The 26110-nt window shown below is 38.1% G+C and overlaps 2 protein-coding genes across 4 annotated transcripts in view; one reads left to right on the forward strand and one right to left on the reverse strand.

Annotated features, from left to right (window-relative positions):
* Window positions 1–20313, forward strand: part of LOC133850036 (short neuropeptide F) — a 34375-nt gene extending 14062 nt beyond the window's left edge. For all 3 annotated transcript variants that reach the window (XM_062285994.1, XM_062285995.1, XM_062285996.1), the window contains 4 exons: window positions 18207–18329; window positions 18389–18840; window positions 18905–19138; window positions 19208–20313. In XM_062285994.1, coding sequence (XP_062141978.1) covers window positions 18224–18329; window positions 18389–18840; window positions 18905–19138; window positions 19208–19258 — 843 coding nt within the window. In that variant the 5' untranslated portion in view covers window positions 18207–18223 and the 3' untranslated portion in view covers window positions 19259–20313. The remainder of the gene's footprint in view (window positions 1–18206; window positions 18330–18388; window positions 18841–18904; window positions 19139–19207) is intronic.
* A 2656-nt stretch (window positions 20314–22969) lies between these two features.
* On the reverse strand, window positions 22970–26075 carry LOC133834910 (condensin complex subunit 2). The gene is made up of 4 exons (XM_062264686.1): window positions 25707–26075; window positions 25317–25640; window positions 23668–25248; window positions 22970–23604 (listed from the first exon to the last, which is right to left on the reverse strand). Exons 2-4 carry the CDS (start codon window positions 25635–25637, stop codon window positions 23260–23262), a joined length of 2247 nt encoding a protein of 748 aa, XP_062120670.1. The 5' UTR covers window positions 25638–25640; window positions 25707–26075; the 3' UTR covers window positions 22970–23259.
* Window positions 26076–26110: the final 35 nt, after the last annotated feature.

Raw genomic sequence — 26110 nt, forward strand, 5'->3', positions numbered from 1 at the left:
TGAATTCTTATGACATTTTAGGCGTTTTCTAATTAAGTGTGCTTTGCACTCTTTGGGCGTGCGCCTGCTGCATGAATGAGTTCATTCCATCCTTCATTGTCCGTCTGACTGTCTGTTCGTCTGTCCATCTGGTTGTCTGTCCATCTGGTTGTCTGCCTGCCTGCGGTTTCGTAATGTATTTACATGCCATACGCGCGTATTGCAGTCGAATGTGGACTGTTGCTTCGCTTAGCCACATCCGTGGCAAAATTGAAAGGCAAATCGAAGTTGTTGGCTGGCGAAACTGCCTTAAGGATATGCAACTAGCAAATATTGTCTATGAGATGCGGTGCGTCTGTGTTGTGTGTGGTATTCTATTGGCCACATGCCGTAGTCCGAACAGTTGTGTGCTTAATGATTTAATACATGGCATGCCACTTACTTAGTTGCATGTTTGTTTATTTGACCAAGAGACCAACAAACCCACAAGCAACGATTATGCATTGAAATACTGTAAACAAATGAGCGAGGAGCCAAGCCAAGCAATAGCTTTAAAAGTGAATTATAAATTCTGCAAATTTGCTGTTATTTAGAAAATCAAAAAGTGAGTCGATAGTTATTATTTTCTATTTTTCGTGTCGCCATTTGCATATTCTTAGATGCAGTGCCTGCCAATGCATACATTAAAGGACGCAGCATCCTCTCTACAGCTAATGGAGCGCACTTTTTGGGCACTTCAATGGCAAGCTGAGAGCAAACATAAATCTACAATATTGGGTTGCATGGCTCTGGGCGCCTTCTGCTTTTGTCAATCGAGCGCCAGCTGTTGCAGCTCCTCGAATATCAACTCAAAAGTGAAAAATGTGTAAAAAATATAAAAGGGGGGAAAAAGTATGCTATAGAACTGGTCCATAGAGTGAAACAGAAATGGCTTTTTCCTTTCATATGTGTGTGCAGTTCTTTATGCCACTTGCTAATTGGAGGCTATTTATGCACGGAGCTTAGCAGTAGCAAATTATTATGAAATTGCATTCAAGAAAAATCCCATTCCAAGAATTCTTTATGCAAAGCTATTTATGTGCATTTATAAACTTTAACAGTTGCAATAAGTTTAAGAGGATTACCCAACGCAAAATTTAGAAAAAATATACTACTATTACAAATAGAAAATGCGCTTTTCTTTTTATACTTTACATTCAAAGTGAGATTTCCAATTAATACCAGCTTAGATGCAAAAGCCATTAATTGCACAGATTTGACAAGGAATGCAGCAAGCTGTAATTATCATCCGAAGCTGATCAATTTGTGCTGTCACATCGATTTGAATTGAATTGATTAGCCACAATAACCGCATAAACAACCAATTGGTCATGTTCCTGAAATTCAAGCCTCTCTCTCCTCTATGCATAACACATTTCATGTTTTGCTAAATTTTAAATGGCAACTAACATCGAGTCTCGAAATTTGTGTCAAGTGTATGTGTGGCAAATAGTAAACCATGGCAACCGTGCAACATTACGCGCAACTTTTATTCATCTCCCAAAAGCGTTCTGTTTTTTTGGGTCGTTCCGTGTGACAGTTTTCTCGCTAACAACAATGCTTCTTTGTGCTGTTTTTCTCTATTGTTGCTGTTCTTGTTGCTCTTTTTTGTCTGCTTCTCGAGTGGGCCACCAAATGAGCATATTAGCACTTTAGACAGACCTAAGAGTGAGCCAAAGAGCCAAGAGAAGCTTGAAGACTTTCATATAATAAAGTCATTTTCGTATTTTAAAGTGAAACACGCATTTTACAAATATTATAAGTAATAATTAAATATAATTTGCACCAAAAAGTGGCTTCTGAAAATTAAATGAAAAACAAAAATGCGACCCATTAAATAATCGTAAATATTAAAAAACTACAGAATTATTCAAAAAAGGTAATTTATTTTTCGGTTCAGTTAATTTTTTCTCCATTTCGAACTAATTTAGCAAGATACTTTACATATAAAATAAGTTTTTGAACTTAACTAGGTTTTTACAAACTTCATTGCATCATCTTTGATTAAACGTCTCCCACGAAAATACATAATTGCTGTAGAGCATTTGACAGTTCATGAAACAGGGTGAATCCCACGTAAAATGCTACACGCAAGCAATATCTATGGCGAGCTGTTAGCCTGGCTAACTGAGCACTACATGGGCTACGGTGTCAAGACAAGACAATTGCCATTGTTAATGTCGCACACGAAGAGTGTGGGTGGAGGTGGCCGGAAACATTTTATTATTATGACGAGTCCTAAGCATGTCAACAAACATGCAACTGCGTTCCACACGTGGCTCGGATCATAATGGAAATTTATTCGCATCATCGTCGGTCGACGATGGCTGCCAGCCTGTTGGAGGCAGAGTGTTGGAGTGCCTTGGCATGTGGCATGCCAAGCGGATGTAAAGGAGGCGTGGCAGGAATGTGTCAGCAGTTTACATGTAATTTTAGATGCACCTGCAGCAGCATCTGTGCGACCCTATCATCAGTTGTAGTCAACCGTGGCGTATGCGTAATTTGTAATTGGAAAGAAAAATGGCAAGCAAGAGTAACTCGATGACCTTGCTGGCAAAACACGTTCGGCATCTCGAAAATGTTGACCACAAACCTCCCAATTTTGCCAGGGAACTTAATCATGGGAGACATTAATTTATAGTCTGCCAAATACTGAGTAAGTGAAGCAAGACACAGCACAGAGCACAGAGAGAGAGAGATAAGAAACCCGGCCTGAGTTGGGCTCTGACAGCTTGTCAAAGCTGGAAGCCCTAAAACTTGTTGCATACTTTTGGGAGACGATGAAAATCGAATAAAATTTGTAATCCAAAACTGTGGATGGGGGGGAGGGGAATAGCTTGAGATATACGAGCGTGCGAAATATTAAAGCATATTTTTACACATTTAACGATATGCCCCGCCCGAAAGGGGCGACGAGTCAAGTGGGAAGAGGTTGCGAGGCTAAAAACATGTGTCAAATTTAACAGCTTTAAGGCACGTTTAAGTGGGCATGCATTGACATTGATTGGCTCCGGTCTGGTAATTTTCGAGAGCACAGCAGGATACGGAACAGGACATCCATCCAGAGTCGGACATTTGGGACTACTTTTCACACTGCAAAAACATTTCGGCTGGCAGCATTTTGACTAATTGACCTGTAGCTGCTGAAACTGAAACTGAATAGGGGAATGATGGCCCAACAGTTAGTTTATGGCTGCTGTTGGCCCCCAAAGCGATTTCATGTGACCCAATGCAAATACCTATTAATAAACTCGGCGAAATGCTCACGCTTAATTAAGCTATCGATTTATAGCGGCAAAAAACAAGAAATATAAGCAGAGCAACACTTCGTATGCCAAACCAATTTTAAAACACAACTGACAGTTTTTGGTAACGGGTTGAACATGTCCCAATAAAACATAAAATTAAACTATTTATGCAGGCAAAAAACCATAGTATTTTTTAGAGTACTTTTTTGCGCTTGCTCGAACGTATCTAATATGTATAATGAGACTCTAAATTGAATGCCGATATTGCCTAAACTCGAAGAATTTCAAACTGTCAATCTCGTGATTAGATTGCTTTTTAATAACAATTTTCCCGCTTTCCCGTTTTCCCCAATCATGTTTGGGATGTCGTGAGCTGTTTCCTGATATTGTGACATCTTTTAATTTTGAAAGAAAATACAAAAGTACAATTACGCTTAAGTGAAGCTGAAGCTTTCTCGATTGTCAGACACTCAGTTTAAAAAAAAAATATGAGTATCACAAGTTCTAAAATTACACTAAGCTCAATTTAATGTTTTAATCCAGTATCCATTACATGAGAAAATATTAGCTTAATAAAGAACACATCAGTCTTAATGAAGGTAGAAAAATATCCCGAGATTTCATTAATAGAATTATAATTAACCTAGTCTAATTACTGAGGTTGAAGCATGCTTTTACTTAAGCACCAATTGATATCAAGTCAAGGAGAGCACAAGTGTACTAAGGCGGCACTTAATGAGCCATATTTGAGTGTATCCGAGAGCCTATATCACACACAATGTTGGGGCGGCTATCCTGAGGGGAAAGCCATATCCAAACACCTGTAGATTTTGTTTTATTTATAGGAATGTTTTTGTGAGCCACCCACAAGCGGCTGGAACGAAAGTTATTGACACCTGGCCAAGGGCGTACGAATTCATTAATTTAATTTTACAGCATTTTGATCGATGAGTCGAGGCAATCGCAGGCAAAGTCAGGTTCAGAGAAAGTGACTGAAGTCGGAACTCAAAGACGTATGCACTATGTGTAATTAATAACCTTGTCATAAGCGTTTATGCCAAAAGCTCCTAAAGACAGCTTACGTAGCAAGGAGTACAAGTCATTTCATTAGCAAAATTGCAGTAAGGTCCACAAGCAACGTGAGTTCAATGGGAATTTCAAATTGAATTGTACCTCGCTTTGACAACGAGTAACCTATAAATTGTATAAGCATTCGCACTTGCACTCGCATTCGCATTCGTATTCGCAATTCACATTTGTAGTCGCAGTTTTAAAAGGGGGCGTGTGTGTTTGGCACGTTGACAGGAATTATGTAAAAAGGGTTTTTGTTGTGCTCACGGGTAGGAAATGTCAATAACATTTGCATAACGCGCATATGGTTCATAGTTTTGTCAGTCTGTGGCAAATTTTGTCACAGACAAACGTTTCTAAACTTAGCCACAACGAAAGGTAATAGAAGGCCATTGGCACACCTATGGCAACTACCATATATTTGAATACGGTTCACTTATCTGACTATTACCTGGCACTTACGATTACTCTGTTATTTCTGTGCTGCGTTGCTGCGATGCGAACTGATTGTGAAACCTTTGTGCTACGAAAACAAACCGAACAACGCTTCGTACTTGTAACAACATTTTACTTTATTTTACTTTCCCCTGTCTGTCCCCTCATGCATCTTCGCTTTCACAAAAATGTTAATAGCAACAAATGTCCATTGTTGATTTTAGTTTGACGATGGTATGTGCCATGTGTTTATAATTGAATCGCATGGATTGACTTTCAAAGAGCATTGGCAAGAGGACTGCGACCAGTGTCTAGACAAAGGAACAAAATACAAAGTAAACGAAGGCACGCTCTCAGACACAAAGACTCTTAGTTTAAATATTTGAAAAGTTTTGCTAGCTGGGTTATCAATAAATCTAGGACATGTACTTCTATTATTTGAATTGCATTCAATTTCACTAACGCTTATCTAAAAATAATCTGGTCTGCGGAGCTTAAGTTTAGCACAAATAAATACAGAGTAAATCCTTAAATGACAACAACTTGAAGTCGGCATAGTTCTCAGTTGAAACTCAATTAGAAAGCAAACAGCAGGCAGCTCAGAGACTATCGCATAGTTAAACACACAACGGCAACGAAACACAGTTTGGTCGACAAATGGCTCAACAGTTTCAGTTTTCAGTTTGCCGCTCTGCTCGACTGCAGCTTAGTGCAACTGAGAAGTTTCCAGTGCTAAGTAGTTAGTGTGAAATTTGCTTAAATGAGCAGACGCTGTTTGGTCAAAGCAAACTACGACGATGACGACGACAACGACAATGACGACGACAACGACAACGACAACGACAATGACAACACTTGAAACTCACATGGAGTCTACGCTCCAGTCGGAGTCGAAGCCCAAGCCATTCACCTCTTAAGTCCGACTGGCTGCCACATTACAGTTTGCAACTAACGCTAAGCATTGCCAAACGGGAAAACTAACAACCAAACATTCAAACCGAACCATTTGGTCGCATTCTCTTTAGTTCATTCTCCTTGTACTCCGATCCGCATTGAGAGGAGGACTGGGAAAGGGGGTTCTGATGTCCCGCTGCGCTTCGAGTGGCTCAAAATCCCCAGCAATTTGTCGCAACAACTCGCATTACATTACAAAACGATGTGCAAATAGAAACGGCAAGCAAACTAAAGGGATTTACCCATAATGGGCGCCTCAAAGTATGCTACTTCTTTGCTCTTTCCGAAAGGCTTTTCGTATTAACTAAGGCGTGACGCACGAACTAAATTGTGAGTGTGTCAGTTAGAGAGTGAAAATGTAAGCTTTCGTATTTGTCTGACTTAGATATTGAATATATGTTATCCTCTAAAATACACCGTCGTAATGTTTAGTCATTTTTATTTTTGTTTTAAATTTAAATTGTTTCAAGAAAATAATAAATTCGAAAATAAGTGACTAGTAGACTTTATTTCTTATTCATATTTGATTCCCAAGCTTAATATTAAATTGAATAGACTCGAGTAACATGTGTTTATGTATTTATTTTATGACCTAGCCAACAAAACAAAAAAAAGACGCCTATAAATGTAAAGAATTTGCCGTGCAATATGAACAAATTTTCAACTCGTGTATGAATTTTATGGGAGCACAGCATGCGACCAAATAAGGTCCCCTAAAGTGTGCATAAACTTAAAGTCAAATAGAATTTTCATAATTTTCATAGAGTTGCGACGCTGTCAGTGACAGAGAAAGGGAAGCGAAGTGCGCTGCATAAATTGATTAGCCTAAATGGGGCACAATAAAATGGCCTAAGCTGGCCATTAGGCTCATTACAAGGACAGCAACAAGCCACTATAGCAAATCATGGACCACCAGATATGAGAAACCCAGCGACTCTTACGGGACTCCCCGAGCAGCCAAATGTGAACGAAGAATGCGAGGGCGAAGCGAGCAAAAAAAAAAAAAAAGTGAAACCTCGTGTTGGTGGTCTACATAAAAAATACATTTGTGTCTGCAAAATGTTGCAAATGTGTGTGTTGCGTGTTGCATACTTTTTCGGCATCACACGTTACACGTATCACGCTCCCTCTCTCTCTCTCTCTTCTCTCTGTCTCTCTTTCCTTCCCCTCTGGTTATCAGAATTGAGTTTTGTGCGTGCATGTGTAAATGTATGGAACCCCATTTAGACATCCTGTGGGAGCTGTCCCATTTACAACATCACAGCATCAAGTTTCCATCTGAATACCGTGGGTATACCCTGCAGACAGACACAAATGAAGGCTATGCTCATGTTAAACATTAATCCATTATTCGAAATCCTTTAATAAAAAGCAGTGTACAAAAAAATATGTAAAATAATGAATTTGAATAATCGAATTACGATAATGTCCTTGGCAAATAGTAGGGCATCCTTAAGTCAAGTACATCGCCTTCATGTCTCGAGAGTCAATTTCATTCTCTTTAATACTGAGAGCTGCTTTGGCTGCTAGATTTTCATTAATAATGCAAAATGTCATGAATGGCAATTAAAGTTTTTGCAGCTGCCTGAAAACCGAAACGGAAATGGCGGCTGGCTGAATGAGAAAAGCGCCGGCGCAGCTGCTGCTGAAATCCTCTTCAATTGTCCTGCGAATTGTAAATGATTTGTGATTTAATATAGGGAAGCAATCCACTCCGGATATTAATAAAATGAAAGAATGTGCGCTAATTAAGTGCCCAGTGTGATTGAAACGAAAGAGTCAAGCCTGTAATTCAAGTGGAAAAATACAAATTTCATTTCACTGCTGTACGAATACTATTAAAGTCGCTGCTGAGACGAAAGTCAATTATGAATTCACGCCTGAAAGCATGCAACAATTTTTGTATACTGAGTTTAAAAGTTCGGACTGCTTTGGCCTTTCCTTTGTCCCTAGGATGGAGAAAGAACTCATTGTGCTGGGGCATGCAAATGTAGGCGACACTTAATTTAGTTTGTAAATACTTGTGCATATTTTTAGGCGTGACTGACAACGAGTTGACAGCAAGGCAGCAAAAGCAACAAACAACAGCAGCAACAATAATAATAATAACAACGAACGACAAACAACAAAAATAAGTTTAAAGTGTTTTCAACTTTGACAGCGTGTTGAAAATAAAAGACAACAAATCTGTGTAGTCTTTAGGTTGGATAAGCAAGTGTTAACGTTGAGTGGATTAAACTGAGACATCCACAACGAAAATTCGAGCTTATAATCTACACTCAAGGGTATTGAAAATGTATCTCAGGCTCAATTGCAATTCACTTGAGAGAAGCGCTAATATCGCTCATCAATGTCCATTAATATTATAAAATCAATTGTCGATTACTCAGTTATTTTTAATCACATTATTTATCATAATTCACTGACAATTTGCTTGGCTACATTTTGGGAGCCCAAAATATGTTTAATTAATTAACACAAATGGAGCCGCAGTGGCAAAAACTGTCGCCAGTTTTACGCTTCAACGTGCAAATGATGTTAATGGGCTTTCAATTATGTTGATGGCCGCGTCGGGCTGGTTCACTGGGCCCACAGTTCACAGCGAGAGGCGACCACAAAATGCCCGACAGATGAGCTTAACACTGCGGCCTAAAAGTAGGCAATGGAATTTTGTACAGCATTCACCTCGCCACAATAAGAACCGCGAAACAAGAATTACAACAACCTAAAGAAAATAAACAACGTAAATCGGGACATTTCTGCTTTTTTAATTTGCCAGCGTCAACAGTTTTGCTGTTCACTTTTGGGACACACTGGCCGCAGGAGCATGTCAGCGAGTCTGACAGACACTCAGGCAGGGCGTACAGACAGACAAACAGACAGACAGTCAGCGACCGAGAAATAAAAACAACTTTTCAAAAACTGTCACTGGGAGTTTTGTCTATTTGATTTCGCGTGTAATTATAGCATTCAACTGCTCTTGTCCTCGTCCTCATCCGCGTCCTCATCCGTGTCCTCGTTGTGGTGCTCGTATTCGTTTTCGTTCTCGTTCTTGTGCTTTGCAAGTTCAATTTCAAGTTTTCCGCCAGCGACAAAAAAACGGAAGGTCAAAGTCGAGGGACTAACGTGAATAGTATAGAGGAAGCACAGGAATTAAGCTGAGCCACCGTGTAATTTGGAGTTGAGACCCAGAGGCAACATGACTTGTTGGACATTGACAAGCTGCTCTCAGATGTGAAGCTATTGAAACTGCACTTGAAAGAGCAACTTACAGATGTTTTCAATTTGAAATTTTTTGGGCGTTTATATTGACTATCAATGTACAACAAGAAAGTGATTGATTAGAAGTTTTCTTTCATTCTGTATTTTGGTTAATTCCAATAATTAACTTTCGCATTTAAATGTAAACTTGACGTTGATTAACTGGTCTTAAAACTGAAATACTCAGAAAGTAGAAGAGCTGTCTTTGCGCATTAAGAGCGAAAGCAGCTTACACAACAATGGTGGAAAGTCTGCTTTTCGACATTCAGTGGTAATTAAAGCATAAATTTCAATTTCACGCTTGCCACAACACAACACAACACAACACAGCTCAACGGCAACTACTTGTCCTTTCCCTTTTCCTTGTCTCTGTTGAGGAACATTTAACATTATTTAATTTTGGTCGAAGCACGTGTCCAAACATGTTTAGCATTAATGTTGATCGGAGAAGAGAATGTGGTTGGTAAGTAGCATGCCGCATTATCAACGTTTTTCAATAAATTTGCATTGTCGATTTATGGCCAAATTTTATGGCCGTCCAAAGAGAAGACAAACAACGTGTTGATGGCCTGATAAGTAGGCATAAGGTGCAAACAAATTACAACATTTCATCGCCTTCGTTTAAGCGCCTTCTGTTGAATGCACTTAAAGTTTTGCTTGAATCGAATCGAATCGAATCGAATCGAATCGACACTTGAAGTCGAGCCAATCGACAGTCTACTCCATTTTCAATTTACAACATTTCAACGTCGCAGATTGCCGAGACCTTCACGTCTAGCATGTTTATCTAAATCATTGTCTAAGCACAACTATTTCTCGTATTTGTCTTTGTGCGATGTCGCAATGCCAAAGCCCTCTTACAGACGTGTCCAGTGTCTGTTTATAAATGAAAGCATCATTGCCATCATTATTATTATTATTATTATCGTCCATGTCGCCAATGTCGTCGCCGGCAATCCCAGAGTCTCCATGTCCTTCAGTGTGCCACAGGGTTTAATGGTTAAATGCCACAACTGCGGAGACAACGTTAAGGTTGAGCTCAGTACATCAACTGGTGACTCTCGATGCTCTTATTGGTTCATTGGCAGACTTTTGGGGGGGCAAATACTTAAGCTTTCAACTAATTGCCGTAGTTCGTTGAGTGCAATGAAAATCGTTTACTTTATTAAAGTGGTTTGCAAAAAAAGGAACAATCTTCCAGGAACTATTCTCTTAAATTTGTGCCTTTTACTCTGATGCAATTGCTAACATAAACTTTTCAGCCATGTAACTTCCTGTCAAAAAAAACTTTTTAGGCAGCAAAATGTTATCAACTACAGATATGCAATGCCAGCGCCACACATCACACACAACTTTACACAATTTTTGCTTTGATAATGAAAAACTCTTAAGAGATAGATGGCTGAAGAAAAACTTTGGGGTAAGCTAAAGACTTTGCTATGTTTTAAAGCCGTAATATTTTCCGCTTGGAAAGGTTATTACAACAGGGGAAAGGGCCCTAAAAAAGACATCAATTGGTGTGTAATTTTAGACATTTCTTGACATCGCTCTTCCACCTACTGCATGCATGGTGAGCCATAAAATATTTTCTTAGATTTTTCATAAGCACAATATACTTGCACACATACATATGTATATATATGTATATGTATACATACATACATGTATGGATGTATGTATGTGTATTTGTTATACTTTCTGACGTCCTTTGCTCGCCTGTCTGCGGATATTTTGAAGTGGATATTGATGAATTTATATTGGATTTGTGTTTTGCTGTCGCAAATTGCTGTTGTTCTTTTACAGGGCTCCTTATTCGAGGCTTAAGTGCTTATTTGTCATTGTTTGTAATTTGAGTTTTGCCTCACAAAATTCTGTCGAAATTGATGACCCATGTGGTCTGTCAGCTTGGACTTGCCAAGAGCAAAGCAAGGGCCAACCATTCATTTATTTATTTAACTCCCACAACCTGGAAGCCTAAACTCCATAAATAAAATGCATTGAAATGACACGTGTCTGTGGAAAATCTAACAATCACAGCCCCTAAAAAAAGCATGTTAACCTCTTCAAGAGCAGGAATTGAGAGTCAGCTGGAACTCGTCAGCCAAAAGCTAAAGCTGCTTATGTAAATGATTTTAAGTGGTCCTGCGTCCAAGTAAAAGGCTAAGATGTGGTAGGGGTCGCCTTGTAATACACTTTATAATGTGTAAGGGTATTTGCAATATAAAGTATATTAACTTTCCCAAATGTTACAAACGTGATACTCAAAAATCCTTTTCAATTGCAATCCTTTCTCTTATTTGAGGCTAATCTATCACATTAGTTTCGTGGCATTTGAAAAAGAAATAGTTGCCGTAAATCCCAACTTAATATCCTTAGAAACAAAAAAAGTTGTTCAGCGGAAAGTCGAGGAAAGAACAATCAAAAGTTGCGAATTAAAGCAATTGACTTGAGCTTTCAGCTTAGGACTAAATAAATTGCACTCAATTCATGAGGTAAACTCAATTGATGCTTAGAGACACTTTAATAGCCGCACTCAATAAAGTTTTGTCTGTGCGATTCTTCTGTACAGATAAATCAACATACTAAGAAAAAAGAGCATTTAGCTCTTATTGCCAAAACGACTTTAAATTCACGAGTAAATATCTTTAAAAAGAACAAGTAATAGAGTAAAGGGTATGCTAAAATTTGAAGAGTGTTTCATTTCATTATTCCAATTTGAATAACATATTCGATTTGCTTACCCGCATTTTTTCATATTATTGTTGCTGCTGCTCCTTTTTTTCTTTTGGGGTCCAAAGTTTGAAAAGAAGCAAACAAATTGTAGATAATCCATGGGTAGCTTCATATGCAAACCCGACGGGACAATTGTTTGCTTCCCTTGTCACCAGAGGTTCATTCTTATTCGATTGGCATTGTATATTTTTTGAGCTTGGCCAATCAATCAATGCAGGAGCTTTGCATTTTTGACAGCTAAATTGAAGTCATCTTTATAAAATTAAAGTCTACAGCCCTAGGTCAAGACGAAAGCATCTTCAGGTGACAAGTAAACAGTTTCTGAAACAAAACAGCCGTCGGCTGGAATACCATTAAGACAAGAAAAATAAAAATAAACTGAAAGGACTTTGTCACACCCCTAGGCTTGTAATAACATAGACAACACCACAACAATTGGGGCAGAGGCCATTTTCGTGTAAAACGACAACAAAAACAACACAAACAACAATGCCAACATACAAAAGCGGCAGTAACCGAAAATTACATTCATTTCCGACTTCCGGCATCACGTAGCCGCAGCGTAGTCACCATACCACTGAAACTGGGCACCAAATACTCGACTTCCGGCATTTACAAATGCATAGTCCAGTCCTAAAAGAGTGTTTGGTTCAGCGAGAGGGAAAAATTAGAGCGCGTTGGCTTGTTAATAATTTGCTTGTGTTCGTTTTAAATTCGCTTTTATTTCTTTTTTTTTTTTGTTGGTACCGAAAGGGTAGTTTGACTTTTATTAATGGGTTCCACGGTGGAATGCAATAAGAGAATTCGGTTTTTTCAGCTTTATGCATAACGCAAACTTTGTAGACAATTTAAACTTTTCTTTATAAAGTACTATTTATTTCTGATAGAATCAACAAAAAGTTGTCACCACTTTAGCTTAACATTTAATGTTTAATGAGAAATTATAATTATTTTAGCAAAGATCTAAAGCAATGTTTCAAATATCTTATATATATTTATGTCTAAATTTAATGAACACAATTTTCGGGAAATTAGAACCTTTTGCATATTTTGTTTGATTTATATTACCCAAGTTTGTAAATCATATCAAATAGATTTCGCTCATTTAGAGAAGCTTACTCATCATCAACCATCGAACGTAACTTTAGTTAAAGCTTTGCTTTTTGACCACGTCACTATCAGATTGATCGGAGTTAAACCGTTTTCCCATCTCGCCATCATCAACTCATCAAATGACCACGTCACTTTCAGATTGATCGGAATTAAACCGTTTTCCCACTCATCATTAGCTCCCCTCGACTCCATCTCCATTCCAGACAAAACTTAATCGAAAGGCGGCGCAATACGAAATGTTTTTCTTGTTGTTGCTGCTAAAGATAACTCACAAAATGTTGGCTAGAAATGATTTGTTGGCATTGCTCGGAAACGTTCTGAGTTTTGTTCAATTGCTTGCCCTGGCTAGCAAGTATGTAAATTGGATTTGTGGGTGCATGTGTGAGAGTGTGTGCTTATCTATGTATCTGAGAGTGTGTGGGTGACGAAATGTTCTCGCCGCCAGCTCGACATTTGCGACGTTTGTCAAAATTGAAAGTGATTTATCATCGTAGTCGTCATCGTCAACGTCTTCCTCGTCGTCGTCGTCGTCCTGCTTCGTCTCCTTGTTGGCTAACGCATAAATGACGAATGAGTTGTGCAATATTGGGGAGATAATGTTCGTATTTATGCCTCTGTGTGGGCCAATCATTGTGGCAGCGGCCTCAAGTAGGCTTTAAAAACTGTCAAACAGCCAATTGTGCGTCAAATTGAACATGACGAGATCGAGACGAAAACTGAAACATAATAAACAAGCTATTAACACATTGTTCAACGCAATGTTGCCCCAAATCACGCACCAACGGTCAGTTGAAAAAAAAACCCAATATTACACTCCCCAACAAAGCGCTTTAAAATCAACTCCTTGCACTCCGTTTCCGATGTTTTACGATTTTGAAACATGAATTAAACTAGAATTAAAAACGTGGTTTGAATTGCTGGTTTTACGTTTATGTTGTGTATTAAGTTAATTTTTTGATTTTCCCTTTTTAATTTGCAGCTTTGTTGACTAGTGTCATATTGTAGCATTTACTGTTCAAGCGTATAAACACATTGACCACGTTTAAATAGCCTTTCGGCCTAGCTAAACTAATACATTTAACACCCACACACACACACTCGTCTCACACATACACACAGAGACACATTTTTCCCACAACAGGTTGTTTCGTGCTCCACATTGATGAGGCTGCCTTTTTCCCTCTTTTTTGGCTCTCTTTTGTGTCACACATTTTATTTGCCTTTTATTTAACAGTTTTTATTTCGTTGTGCCAAAAAGGTCATTTGTGGTCAGTTGGCCAAAAGCAAAAGAACCAACCGAGCCGAATTTCTGCTGCTGCTGCTGATGCTTCTGCCGTTTATGCTGTTGTTGTTGTTGTTGGTGGTGGTGTCTGCTTTATAGCACCCTAGCCATTGGCATTAAAGCGTTTTGACAAACACATTAGATGCCCAGTTTGGGAAGCCTTTTGCCGACCCTGACGGACCCTTCCACCCCAGCCTTATTACATTCTCTCCTGTCGGTTAGCAGGGGAAGGGCGTAATCTTTTGTGTTTTATCAACGTATTTGATTAAACTCTGTTGTTGTTGCTGCTGCTGCCTCCCATGTTGAGGCTGTCTTTTGGGCTTTCTGCGTTAATCATACGCACTATTGTCCCAGGCGTTGCTACACGCCGCATGTGAATAGTTTTTTTATCTACGCATTTGCTTCGAGATTATTTTGGCTGTAAATTTGTCAAATTAACAAAACATCTGGGTTGACATTTTTCTAAAAAAGTCACTTTTCGCATTCGATGCTCATTTGCCTTTAAAAAGTCATTTTATTGTAAATATTTTTTTACGAGTTGAAATAAGTTCAGCACTGCAAAAAACATACAACAAATACTATAAGCCAGACTTTGATGTTTATTTAATACTCGTTGTGGTTTAACTATGTATCTTTGGGGTCACAAACAGAACAAACTTGTCGAATTTCAAAAGCTATTACTATAAGATAGAGCACGTGTACTACTTTTTATTCTGCACAGTCACGAAAGTAAAACTACATAGTATTTGTGAGGTCAAAATAATACATGTATATGACATTCTATATCTTTGCTGAACAGTTCTTCACTGTGTATTGGCGTTGAGGACATTCTTTTGCCATTTTTCCAGCTAAAGCCGAGCAATTAAACAGAGCTTGGTAACAGCTGGTATTCCTGGATTCGCCATTAAATCCTTTTAGGATTCCCCGCCTATGTTCATTCATATGTGACAGAAAAAATATTTGCATTTCTCGCGCCACGTGTGGGCGGCAATGCACAGCACAGCACAGCACAGAGTTCAGCAAAAAAACAAACAGCACAAATGTGAAGTCCCGTTGATTAAATTTTTTGCCCTCCGCCGATGCTGCTGCTGTTTCCACCAACAGAGAAATTGATGCAATTGGGCTGCTCGGAATTTATCGATAGTGACTCCTGCATAGCTGTTGGCTTCGTATCTGTCTGTGTTTGTAGGTGGCTGCTAAGGACTGTAACTTGACCAAAGTTTGAGGCGACAAATTAAGGTAAAATTGGATAAGTTCCTGTGGGTAAACAATTTGTCAAGCTATTATCTCATTTGGGGCCAAACGATTAACTTGTTTTGCGGCACTTTTGTCAGCCAACTGGAGAATACCCAAAGTTAAGATTACAACGGTTAGTTTGTATGCTGCTTATGTTTTCACTCTGTTCTGGATAACGCAAATTTACCTCAGCAAAAGGTTGAACAATGTTTCAAGCATAAACATGTATTTCAATTCAATTAGTATATTTGAAACATACATATGAGTTAAGGACATTTGTGCCCCTGGCGAATTCAAGTAAAATGCTTATGTTTACGGGAAAGAAGAAAAAGTATAAATTTAAGCCTCAACCAATTCGCGTTTCGAAACTTCTTTGAATGTCCCAGCAACTGTTAGCGATTGCAATTGAAAGCGCATTCGCTGCTGTCGACTGTACTTCAACATGGAACACTCTCATTAAATGCATATGCACATGTGTGACTAGTTTCCAATACCGTTTTCAATAGGTCAACTCAACGAAAGGTTAGGAGAATGGCGCACCTGTTCCAATTTGTTCTTCTTTTAATTTCACTACCATTGGCGCCCATTAGTTTGTGAATGTTTTATGCATACGACTAAAAGCGAAGGCCTGCCGAATGATGTCATGGACTTATGGTCACAGTGAACCATGGAGGCAATGCTCTTACATCGAGAAATATTTAAAACAATTTACAAAGCCAGCATTCTTGAAGCCGTTGCTATTTAAAAATATCAATATCAAAGATATTCTAATATTTAATTTAATCGTTATCAAGAATATTTTTGGCTATTTCATATTCAGATAAATGTGTTTGAAGAATAATTCATAGATTAATATACAATTAAGGGAGAACGTGCACCACTTGCTGTTTATATGTATTTATTTTTGTAGTGAGATCAACAAGTAGTCTATTTCTGTCAGCACTGAATGCATTTAGCATTTTTTATATGCAGTAATGTTTGCAACAAATTTGAATTCAACAAAATGTTTGTGGGTGGTTTTTATTTAAGAACTAAAGTCTATATGTATATGGCAAAACACAGCTGCAGCTCTAGTGTCTGACAGTATGGTATATTTCATACCCAATGGTATATTATATTTAATGCAATAGTGTATTGTTAAATATACCTTTTATATTTTGAAGTATTTTTCTGCTCATCATTTTGGTATATTTTTAAAGATAATGCCCCTTTTGGGTTAATTACAATTTGTATACTTAACACCCCGAATATTAAACCAATATGTTAAGTATTGAGCATCGTACAAAATGATCAAATTGAGACAAATTCTGTTTAAATTAGAATTAATTGCAGCTAGAAATACATTTTAGACATTTTTATGTGTTGGCCAGAAATAATGTAAAAAGAGACTTATTTCATTTCTAAGTTTTAATAACAAGAGCATGTTCAATTTCAATAAATTAAAAACAGTTCGCACCACGAGGCCATTTGTATCATTTTTATAGGTAATTTGATGTATATACTTACTTTACGCTAGAATAATAATATATTCAAAGTAATTTATATAGCAAAATAATAAATTAATTTATAAATACGTGCTTTGCATGTATAACTGCTGATTTTAGCTATAAAGTTTCTATGGGTAGTAATGACAGTTTAAAATGTTGAATAAAATTGTAGATTAGACAAGTTCTCGCACCCTGGTCTAAGTAAGTTTTGAAATTTACCATAGTGCAATGCATAGCAAATGAAGAGTTACTAAAAGTGCAGCCCAACACAGTAATGGATCCTATCATTAACGTCTAAGCGAATCAATAATAATAACGCAAAGAAGTGCAGTGCACGCGTCTTTGGAAGCAGACGAGACGCAGACAATCCGAGGGGTTGGCCACAAGAAACCACAATTTCCTCTACACACACACACACACACACACGCTCATTGAAATACGTACTTATTTAAATTGATATGCAAAAGTTGCGGTGCAAATAAAACTTGTGTAACTTTCGCCCCAGCTACGTTTTTCGCAATTCATTTCAGATGTCATAAATTTATTCTACATCGGCAAGAAAATATACGAAATAAAAGCCAACTGAATTATTTATAAGGTGACGAATGCAGTCAAACGTGTGGATGGCTCAAGGGGAAGAGGGGATCTTCGGAGGATAGTCAAGTCAAGTGGCTGACACATTGCCTACTTTGTTGAACAACTTACCTTAAGGTGCCGCCTAAAAGAATGCTGCAAAAATGTCAAGAGTTGCCATATGTATGTTTGTGTGCGTGTGTGTGTGTGTACTTGCTGCAAGTGTGAGTAACTTGGTCTGGGAGTTGAAACAATAAGGACAAATGAGTTTGGGATGCAAAAAATAAAGATAGAAAGACAAAAGCCAGACACTTTGTTCGCATAAGAAACAGCCCCCATTTAAAAAATTGGCTCCTGGGATGGAGTTAAAGGATGTTGTCTGTGCTCTGTGCCGGCATGAGACCAGGCAGGAAGTTGGATGTTAAATCCAGTCAGGAGCCAAGTAGCACGCTCTTAAATGCATAAGTATCGACAGCATTGAAGCCTCAGCTGTTGGCCTGTGAGGCGTTAAGTGCATGCGAAATATTTTGTTAGGGTGCCAGCGATGCAACGTGTCGTATACGTGATAAGATGCGTATACGTGCTGGGGCAGCGAGCGGAAATTGAATTGTAGCAGTCAAAGACGTTGGCAAATCAGTTAAGCTTGAGTGTGCCGATATCAAAGAGTTGCATAGGAAACAGCTAATTACTCTACCCTCAAGCATTTCAGTTACTAAACTGTACTTTAAGCAATTAATAAGGAGGAGGAGAAGTTACATTTTTATGAAATAAACTATGTTTATTTTACCATTCCAGTTACAACAAACTCCAAAATGATCCACTTCAAGTCACAGATGAGCTACGGCTGCGCTTTGGCCACTTTCAGCTTAAGTCTTCTACTGCTGCAGCACTCCAGCGCCGAACTAGCCACAGTTCAAGGTATGGTTAATAAAATCAACAATTTTCAACAACTATTTAACTTGTAATTTATTCTAAAGGCGCTCCCATCAATAATCTCTACGATAATCTGCTGCAGCGTGAGTATGCTGGGCCAATTGTCTTTCCGAATCATCAAGTGGAGCGCAAGGCGCAGCGTTCGCCATCACTGCGACTGCGCTTTGGACGCAGCGATCCGGAAATGCTAAATAACATTGTGGAGAAGCGTTGGTTCGGCGATGTCAACCAGAAGCCGATCAGGTCGCCATCATTGCGACTGCGTTTTGGTCGACGCAGCGATCCCAATTTACCCCAAATGCGTCGCACAATCTACGATGATCTCCTGGAGCGTCAATTGAATCTGAACAGCCAACAACTGAACCAGCAACCAGCTGCGGCTGATGAAGTGGAACTATCCGATGACTATGATACCGCCTTTGAACGTGTTGTGCGTAAGCCACAGCGTCTGCGTTGGGGTCGTAGTGTGGGCAACAATGTTCTGGACAAGGATCAGGTAGATGAATAAAAAATTCCTCCAATCCATTAGCTAGTCGAATATTCATGATTTAATTTCGCAGCGAGAACGTGCTCAACTGGAACGTGAATGGCAAAAATGGCAGAACATGACTCGTTGGTTGTTGGCTCTGCAGCAACAATATGATTCCGCATCTGCTGCTGAACGCGCTGTTGGCTCAGTTGAGGACACCGAAGAGGATCAGGATGACAACAGCTCAGAGTTCCAGCGTGAAGCTCGCAAGCCCATGCGTTTGCGTTGGGGACGCAGCACTGGCAAAGCTCCCTCAGAGCAGAAAGTAAGCATAGATTTCACTTCATCGATGAGCAAAGCAAAAATTAATCATTAATTTCGCTTTCACTTGCAGTTGCCGCTGGCTGCTGAGACTGCGTCTGTCGCCCCAAAGACAGAGAATTAAATTGAGCGGCGTAATGAAACTTAAAAATGGAAATGGTTATGGAATAAAAGGACTACAGGACAAATGATAATGGCAACAACAACAACAACAACATCTAAACAACAGGAATAACTGAGCGGAAAACAAACAAACCAAATGAGAACTCAACTGAGGGACAGTTTTTGACAAGCATTTACGGAAAGTGCAGGGAGCTGAACAAATGAACACGGGCTAAGAAGAATACATACATATATTAGTACATATACTATATATAGTATATATATATATATACATAACCGTTTATGTGTACATTCTAATTTTCTAACTACAATTGATTTGTATAGAACATTTAACCCATGAACTTTAAAGAATTGCAAATAATATGCATTACAAATTTATAAAAAATAATCATATATACAATTTATAGAGCATTTTTAAATGATCTTCATTTTGTTTTAAGTATCACTCTTTTTTCAAAATTTCAAATTACTTTTACTTAATATTTATTTATGAGTATTTTTGATGTTATGTTTCTATTGGATCAGCCTTTGTAAGTCCCCAGGCCAAAATTCCTAACAAGCTCAATTAAATTGCCTCTCTTACAAAGTCAATCTTAATATCAAAAATTTATATATGTATATAACAGCAACTGCAAAAACAGTTTTAAAATGTAGCGCAAATTTGTTATAAAAGAAAAACATAAAAGAAATACAAAAAAAAAATAAATAAAACAAATTATTACAAAAATAATTTTTAAGAATATTCTATTGAAGTTATGATATAAACGGAAATGTTTGAAAAACATTTAAAGGCCCCCGAAAGGTGTATTACTGCAACAATTGTTATATTCTGTGTGCTAAATGAATTATATACATTACATATATATATATATAAATATCAACTACTATATAGGTATATTAAATACCATACATATACTATAAATAAAGTATAATTGTCTACTAAATGTATTAAACTTTTATTGATGTATTTTTAAAACGAAATAAAATAAATGCAAAAATACTATTTCTAACAACAAATCAACTAACTGACCGTTGAATACAACAACAACAACAACATCAAGAACAACAACTTTTTAAAACTCTATAAAAGAAAAGAAACAATCTTTTGTATATTTGATTTACACCATCATTGAAAGTATAAAATTCTTTTCAATTAGCTTTGGTTTTTACGATGAAACATCTAATTAAATATCTATCGTAAACTAAATTGTTAGAGGTACTAGGAATGCAGAGGTAGGACAGCAATTTTATGAAAATTGTTGAAACAGTTTATCCACACAGCTGGCGACAAAAGTGCGAGTATTATATGAATACATTATATACTTACCTATAGAACAAAATATTAAATATCATGAATGTAAATAAATTACAGAACGCAGAATGCTGAATACACGCGAAATATTTTACCCGATATACTACATATACTATATGCTACTAAATAAACATTAATAAAGAATGAAACTCTAAATGGAGTGAACAAAAAAAAAACATTTACGGACTTTTCTTTTTTCGTGCTGGAAATATTGAAATTGGGAGCAAATTTGTCTAATAGATTAGAAAAACTCCAACACATCTTGTCTTTTATTATTATTATTATTGGGATTATCCATAGAAACTCAATTCTTGGGATTTTTCATAGCATTCTCCACGAACGTAGAGATTTGTTGTATAGGAAATAAAAAAAAAATAAATATATTGCTAAATTCATTCAAAGAAGGCTCTTAAAAGATTATAAGATTTCATGCAGTTTAATTTGCAAAGTAGGTTAATTTAGTGTATAATATTTAATTAAGAACAGCTATGGAGCTAATCGAGAAATTAATTATGCCAACGCTATATGTGGTTAATAAAAGCATCTTTCAGTTACACAAATGTAAGTGTTCCATTTTAATTTGAAAGTTTTAGTACAGTGTTGACTGCATATTGGACAACCTTTTAATCCTAAAGAAATGCAAGCAATTATCATCTCCAAAATCCTCGGTACATGTAACACAATTAAACAACAAATGTGAGATCATAACCATGAAAATAACACCAAAGCCAACATACCAGAAAGATACTTCAGAGGTAATAGCTGAAGGTACAACGAGGCTAACAACATGCACGAATGGTTATGGCCAAAGACAAACAAAGCAGGAGCTTCTGTTCTGCTGTCTGTTGTCGTACTCATAACTTGGCTCAACTTGGTTGGAATTGTTGTCTCCTAATTCCCCGTTCTACAGCCCTACTTTGCACAATGTTTGTGATGATAATTAACTTTTCACCTGCAAATGTGTGTGCTGTAAATGTGCGTTAATTTTTGGTGTTTTAATTCCTTCGAACATGACACACATTTGGTTTATCCGTACTAATTGCATTTTGGCATTGACAACACGGGAATGCACTCAATTAGGAGTTAATGAAAGCAACAAGATTTTTCATATCCAAATTTCGTCATTATTGCAAATATGCTTTTGGTAATAATTCAAATTTTGAATTTATTTAGAATTTAAATTACTACTTAGCAATTATTTAGTTAAGTGAAATTATCATTAGAAATTCTTTGAATATTTAAGTTTCGCAAATATCATATTTAATGCCATCAAAACACATCGCACACAGGTGTCAGCAGCAGGTGAAACAGACTGGGGATCACTGGGATTTAGAATGTTTAACTTTAAACTTTCTGCTGCTGCTATGCTGCTTCTGTTAATATCAAAAGTTTGATGATGCTATTTAAATGTCATGCGACGCTTTTGTTGTTGTGTATTCTGCTGCGTACTTAGCAAATATTTATGCAAATAATATGCAATTACACTTACATACACACAGACATACTATACATTCATATGTCCATGGAAATACGAGAGTGGGAAAGAACGACAACGGCATTTGAAACAAATGTCGCGGCGCCTAAAAGCGCTCTGCAAACACCGAACTTTTCAACACATATGCAGCACAAATGTGTCAGACAAGGCACACACAACCACACACACACCCAAGCATTGCACGCTGAGGAGCAGGATGGGAACAGGAATACGTATGCAAACACAGCAAGTAAGAAGCAACAACAACAACATGAGGCAAAAACAGCAACAGCAACAATCAGCTGGCAAAATGTATGAAGGCGCGACTAAAAACGCAGAGTATGCAAATGAAAAGCAACAGCAAGAAATAAGACAAAGCATATTACAAGAAATCGTGTATAAGACTAGAAGATATCCTACAAATTACATGTTCTGTATTTTATTAAACTTCCAAAACTAAGTTTTACAAATGAAAAACAAATTTTAAAAAAGTTCATTGTTACCATTTTTTAAAAATGTTTATTACAATCAAATTTACAACCCATTTATGTTTGTAGGGTAACCTTTTAAAGTAAGACAAAACAAAACAATGCCACCCACTATCAGTATAGCTTCCGTTTCGTCATCTTCCTCTTTGGCTGTGTCAACAAAATGCACACAACAAACAAAACTAATGTGCAAGTTTTTTTTTTTGAGAGGAAACTGCGCGGCAACAAAGTGAGCGGATAAAATGTAAAGCTGCAATAAAAGTTGTCAGTTACAGAATTGGTCAAAAAACAGGATGAACAATTCGCGAACATTTATATAACATTTAGGAAACCCACCATCTTTAACTTACATTTGGCTAATTACCACAGTAGAAATCAAATAACTACTAAATTTATAAGTGAAATTTTAGCTTCCAGTAAATAAGAAAAGTTTTGACGTATGTTTGTTATTTATTACATCTGCTGAAATACTAAATTAAATTAAATTTAGAGACGAATATCAACGCCATGAAAAACGAAAATATTGCGTAATTAAATCTAGGTTTTGGGATTACTGCAAACACCACAAAACACACGATAAATGAAAATATAAGAGATTTTGTGGGTGGGAGTGAATTAGTGGTAACTAGTTTATGGGAATACTGGTTGATGTGATTAAGGAAATTCTTTTTCTTCTTGTGTGTTTTCACTACCCAGTTAACATTAAGATGATGCTAAACTATTTTGTGTTAATCGGTAACTTGTCTTATTGTAAAATTCTCAAAGTCGTCCTGTGGTATGAGTCGCAATCTCATATCATTAGCCAAGTGGAGAACAGCATAAAGCGCAACCGAGGGCGACAATGAATCAGCCATTTTAGGTGTCAGCATACTAGGTAATTCATCGTAAACCTCCTTAAATGAGGCCATACCCTTTGCATAGTGCTCTTGACTCGATTTTAAATGAGTCGGTATCGACTCTTCCTGAACGTCATTCAACAATTGTTTTTGTATTAAAGAATTGCAGCTCCGCTTGAGATTCTTCATGTCTATGACCTTTGCACGTTTGGCAAAAGGCACAATTACTTTGGTCACCTGCAAAAACCATGTAAAGAATTAGTTACCAATGTTAATAATAAATATTATAAGGCATCTTACTTGTGTAGGTGCACCCTCAAAATCTGTGGCTATTTCAAGCACCGTGTCATTACAGTTGTTGCGCAAAGTGGTATTCCCTTGACTAATATTGCCTCCTATGGCCTGATCACCATCCAAGAACGTGCCCGTATCAGCTCCTTCGGGCATTTCGCTTATATTCATTGCCGAGGGTGAATGGGGCGTGTCCGCGCTGAAATGATCGTTGTCAAAAAGTTCAACATCCTCGGCAACATCGTCAATTGCCGAATTTGCATCATGATCCAAATCCTCATCCTGTACACCAAATCGACGTGTCACTTTTATGCTGGGTGCATAATCATATTTTTCAAAATAATCGGTGTCAAAATCAAACTTAGTGGGCAGCACGAGTTTACGGGCATCCCATTTCTTTTGGCAGTTGGCCTTGCGGAGCTTGGTATTGGACTCTAGAGGCTGAAACAGATGCTCTGTATATTCGCCAAACTTCAATTGTTGGCTGCGTCGCTTGGCCGCCTGCTGAGCTGCACGTCTAGCACGCGCCGTAGTTGCTGAGATTGTGCTGCTGCCACCGTCAGCGCCACCAACAGACGATTTCTCCTGCGCATTAATCTGACCAAAAGTGCTGCGAGCTCGAGTACGCTTGAACTTCCAATGCGATGGGCCAGCCCAGAATTGCGAGATTTTGTCCATGGGTCGGTAGGAGTACTCAAGCTTGGAGCTGCCATCAATGGGACGCAGATCATCAATTACAACCGGCTGTTTGCGAAGAACTCTACAGCTTTGCAGAGTGTGACGCTCTTCGGCTGTGAGTTCCTCCAGCTCATTGTAGTCCACCTCCAAGACAGCTGCGGTCTGTCCATCCAGATCTGGCATGGGCTCGCATTCTGCGTTTATATCAAAGGCCATCGACAGCTCTTTGGGATTCTCATAAAAGTCATCGCCATTATCTACTCCGTCATCGTTGTCGGGCATCTGTCTTGGCTCATTAACATTGCTCGGATTTGGTTCATCGGTTATAATGTAGCCGGTATGCAAGGGGCGCAGATTCAACTTTTGATCGTAACGCAGCAGCTTCTCAACAAACTCTGCACTAACCAACGATTGCGGATCCACATCATTTAAGTTTGTGTCTACCATCGCATAATCCGTTACCTCATCTGGCAGCTCTTCGGAGCTCCAAAAGCGATAAGTTGTGCATAATTTAAGTTCGGAATCCATCGTAGGCAATATGTTGTGCATTAAACGATTGGAAGCATTTATAGATCCGACTGTTGAATTAAGTTTACCAAACACAGGATCCTGCAACGGGGCTGTGTCCAAACGCATATTGAGCGTGTCCTTGTTCTTGGTTACTGTGGATACCGCTTTACGTGTCCGCTTCTTAGGCTTTGGTGCAGAGGCCTGCGTCTGTCCATTATCATCGAGCACTGCGCCTTCGGCATTCTCAGTAATGCTGTCATCGCGATCTGCAGCTGCATTTAACTGCTGTTCCGTCAGAGTTCGGGCACTGAGGCCAGCCGACATGCGCATAGCATCCAGATAGATGGAGTCGACACGCAGTCCATAAACGCGTGACGAAGCCTCTAAAGATGAACCTGCCATCTAAAATGAATTTGTCGATTAAGTTATAGAATGTATAGAATAAAGTATAGAATGTGTATATGACTTACCTTAAAGTTGCTCAATGTTTTGTGATGACGATCCAGCAGATTGGAGAGCGTATCTATCACCGATAATGACCAGGCATTGTCGCGACTTAGCTTATTGCCGTTATAAATTTCCAAACACTTTTTGAGCGTTTCATTATCTTCAATGGACTCCAAAGCGCTGCTGTCTCGGGGTCGAGTCTGTTGCTGCAACAGAGTGCGGCGGCGTGCCTCGCGACGCTCGGCATCGTCATCGTTAACTGTTGTCATATCCCTCATCATGCTCTCACGATGGCTGCCCACCGCGGAACGTCGCAGTGACGTCTCAGAGCGCGGTAACGTCATGATCTGCAAACACAAACAAACTTGAAACTATTTTGGGTAGCTGTTGATGCACAGTTCAGGGACGCTTACCGTTTTCTGTGCAACTCTGACAAGCAGCTGCGGACCAGCAAACAAAAAGGGTCTGTGAAGTGTTAAGTTGAAATTTATAAAACCCTAATTATTTTTGGTTTCTTATTATTCAGTTTTCCTTTATGCCTTTCGTTTTTTTATTACGCTTGTATTGGTAATAGTTTACAGTTGCTTTCAAACGACGCCGCAATCTAGGGCTACAGCGTTTCTATCGATATTTTTTAGTGTTGGTAAATAGTAAACGAAATCGCAGTGGTATTATTTTCTACTTTGCTGCAAATGAATTTAAAAAAAATTTTTTTTTTATTAAACTGTTGTTGAATATTTTGAGAAACCGATGTTCAGTCTACCACTACAGATGTTCGACTATTGTAAAGAAATCGAATAAAGCCATCATTACAATT

The sequence above is a fragment of the Drosophila sulfurigaster genome, chromosome 2L (genome assembly GCF_023558435.1).
Source record: "Drosophila sulfurigaster albostrigata strain 15112-1811.04 chromosome 2L, ASM2355843v2, whole genome shotgun sequence".
NCBI classification, from domain to species: Eukaryota; Metazoa; Arthropoda; class Insecta; order Diptera; family Drosophilidae; genus Drosophila; species Drosophila sulfurigaster.